The sequence below is a fragment of the Contarinia nasturtii genome, unplaced genomic scaffold (assembly GCF_009176525.2).
Source record: "Contarinia nasturtii isolate CC-2019 unplaced genomic scaffold, AAFC_CNas_1.1 Cnas_scaffold_78, whole genome shotgun sequence".
Classification (NCBI taxonomy): domain Eukaryota; kingdom Metazoa; phylum Arthropoda; class Insecta; order Diptera; family Cecidomyiidae; genus Contarinia; species Contarinia nasturtii.
In genome coordinates, this window is record NW_022197436.1 from 5,493,795 (window position 1) to 5,496,947 (window position 3,153).

At 34.4% G+C, this 3,153-nt stretch overlaps 1 protein-coding gene across 1 annotated transcript in view; it reads right to left on the bottom strand.

The window, feature by feature from the left end:
• Nucleotides 1–353: 353 nt before the first annotated feature.
• The window catches only part of LOC116342816 (importin-4-like), an 11,012-nt gene continuing 8,212 nt past the window's right edge, over nucleotides 354–3,153 (bottom strand). The window contains exons 6-10 of the mRNA XM_031770615.1: nucleotides 2,157–2,460; nucleotides 2,010–2,088; nucleotides 1,154–1,908; nucleotides 816–1,097; nucleotides 354–706 (exon numbers count right to left, since the gene is read on the bottom strand). Coding sequence (XP_031626475.1) covers nucleotides 585–706; nucleotides 816–1,097; nucleotides 1,154–1,908; nucleotides 2,010–2,088; nucleotides 2,157–2,460 — 1,542 coding nt within the window. The 3' untranslated portion in view covers nucleotides 354–584. The remainder of the gene's footprint in view (nucleotides 707–815; nucleotides 1,098–1,153; nucleotides 1,909–2,009; nucleotides 2,089–2,156; nucleotides 2,461–3,153) is intronic.

Genomic DNA, 3,153 nt, shown 5'->3' on the forward strand with positions numbered 1-3,153 from the left:
ACAACACGGAGTTGTCAAAATCATAACCTTAGTTTTGTCAGTGTATAATTCGTTAAAACTTTCAAAATTTATCACAAAAGTTGATTATTTTTTGTTTGAAATTCATTTTGTCACCGAGAGCAAATGATACTAAAAAATAAGACGCAATATCTTGAAATGTTTACATCCGATCTTTACGAAACTTTTACACAAAGTCAATGGGTACTCCACCTTTCTAACGCATATAATAGGTGGCGCCACTGGTATCTATTATTTTTAAAAAGTTCAGGAACTTTTGGAATGGAGGGTGTATAACCACACCGAATTAATTTTGATTCGAGCAAATGAGGAATGTAAGAAAAATGAACGCCGAATTGCCATAAAAAACTAAACAAAATGATTTATTTGAATCTGAAATTTCTCTACGAAATACACATCAGTGTGCATCAGACTAGTTTTATATCTGATCATTTATGATATTTTGATATTACAATTTTTGTACGCAATTTCAATTAATTTTTTCAGTGTTATCTGATATCATATGAATGCATCCAAACTGAATAAATTCATTGGAATTGTGTACATAAATTAAAAAAAAACGGGTCTTATTCATTCAATAAATTGGCATATTGAGCCTGTTGTGCATTCGATGCAACAATTTGATTAAAGATCTCTGGATACCGGTTACGCGCATCTCTCAAAAATTGGAGCAAAATGTTGTGAGTTTCTGTATGTAAAAGAAAAAGAACAATGTTTTTTTTTTAATAATTAAAATGAGTCGCAACATTATTTCAAGAGAGACATGTAGAATGAAGTGAGTATTTGGTTACACGTACCTTCGTCTTTATATTCATTTTCGCCAAGCACGTGCAATCCAACCATGAAGATTCTGTCCAATGATTTCAAGAATGCTTCACTGTTCTGCATCAAAAGTACGTGGAACGCATTAAAGACAGCTTTATTCTCGTGGAAATCTTTCCGTAGTGGAATTTTCTGTACAAAAACTGGTAGGACATGTTCCAATGGAACTAATTGGCTATTCGATGCGATCATTCTAGCTAATGCACCGCAAATATTGTCGAGAACGCCTTCTTCTTTCTCAATGGCAACCATTGTGCCTGCAAAATTTGATATTCTCATAAACAGAAAATGAACGAAAAGGGGTTTTACTTACTCAACGCCTGCAACACTTGTGGATAATTTGGATGTGCTTTTTCACCGCTGAACACAACAAGTTCGCCCAATCCAAACACTGCATTCTGGCGAGCCTCTTCGTATTCATCTTGAACGCCAGCCAAATACAATGGTAACATTATTTCAAACCAGTTGGATGTGCATTCTTTTAATGCCGAAAAGCATTCTGACAATGTTCCATAAACTAAGCTTCGTTCGCTGTTCAAGTCTTCGTTATTACGTGACTTTTCCAATTTTTCTAAAAGCAATGGAAGAACGCGACCAAAATACATTTCAAACTCTTGTGGCTGAAGTGCATGTCCAAATTTTGGCAAAACTTCACCCGCCAATTCACGTAACGCTACCAAATATTCACTATCATCATTATCTTCATCGCCGGAGTTATCATTGAATTGACATGCCACTTTTGATGCTAACACATCATAGATACAGCTGAAAATGTGATTTTTCATATCTTCATTGAATAATGCTTCACTTCTCATTATGTTCAACACCTCACTGTATGCCTCAAAGACGGCCATGGCTGTGTGAATATCCTCATCATTTTTCAACTCTTCAGCAAATTTTGGAACAATGATGGACACCGCATTCTTTGCACCATCGACATTGTTCATTTGATACAGCGACTTTGTGAATTGGGCTAATGCTTCGGTTGCCGTTTTACGAATGTGAATGTGTTCCAGTTGCTTGTAAATTGTTTCAAAACATGGTTGTAGGTATTGAGCAAATGCTGGCCTAATTAGAAAAAAGTTGATTGAAAATTTATACAATAATGATTAAGACTAAACGTAAATTTGAGTTTGATGATCAAACTTTAATCTATTATTATTACTAACCCGGTGTATTCGGCCAATAGTTTTAAAGCCAAAATGGCTTCTTCTTTTTCATCCCAATATGCATTGTCAACAGTATACACTGAAATTTTAAAATATAGTATTATTGATATAATAAAAATTAGAAATTTTCCCAAAATTTGAACATACATAGATTTTCATCCTCATCATCATCTTCTTCATCGGATAATTCAATGTCGATTTCATCTTCTGTTTCTCCATCGCCAGCTTTGTCACCTTTGAATTGTGGTAGAAGACCTTCCGAACTTGTGACACTTGCCAACATTGACTCCACAATCTTGGGAAGGAATGGAGCCATTTCGGCATTTACTACTTCGGATAAAGCAGCCAATAGATTATACAAACTAGTTTTGAGTTCTGGCTCTTCGTTGTTGGCTTCGGATAGAAGTGTTAGTGCAAAGTTCATTGTATCATTTGCTAAGAAATTTTCTCCCTAATAGAACAAAAACGAAAGTTGATTGAAAATGTTAACAGAAACAAGTATTCGAGTACGCTTACTCGCACTTGCGGTGTTGGTAGAGGCTTAACCCCTCAAAATGAGTTACGCACCCTATTTAACTCTATTTTTGGTGTTAGTTTCATCGAAGTAAACGCATCACAGTGGAAAAAAGAGGTACATATGTAGTACATATGAATGGGTGAGAAAAATCATGACTCAAATACTATGCACATAGAAGATAGAAACTTAAATATTGCTCTGCGTACAACGAATCGAAAAATTTGAACACGCAAGAGTGAAACAATTCAAAAATCCACATGTACTTTTTTTACGTTTCGGTTTTGCATGTATTTACATTAAGTTACACTGTTGTGTGACTCTTTTATATGTTTCGGATGTGAAAAAGTATTATCCAAGTTTCATTTTTTAAATATTTCTTAAATCATGCGTAAATTGGACTGAATCAAATTTGTCTCATTTTTTCCTCTTTCAGTTCACCTTTGTATTCGCAATTGATAGAGTCAAGTCTTGCTCTACTCAGTAATAATGTAATGTAATGTAATGTAATGTTGAGAAAAAATCTTTAACATGAACTGGAATGTAAATCAAATGTCAACATATAAGGTTATTCAATAGGCATCACATAGCAAGTTTATATGAAACTCTCGGAGACTCGGTATAGAGCAC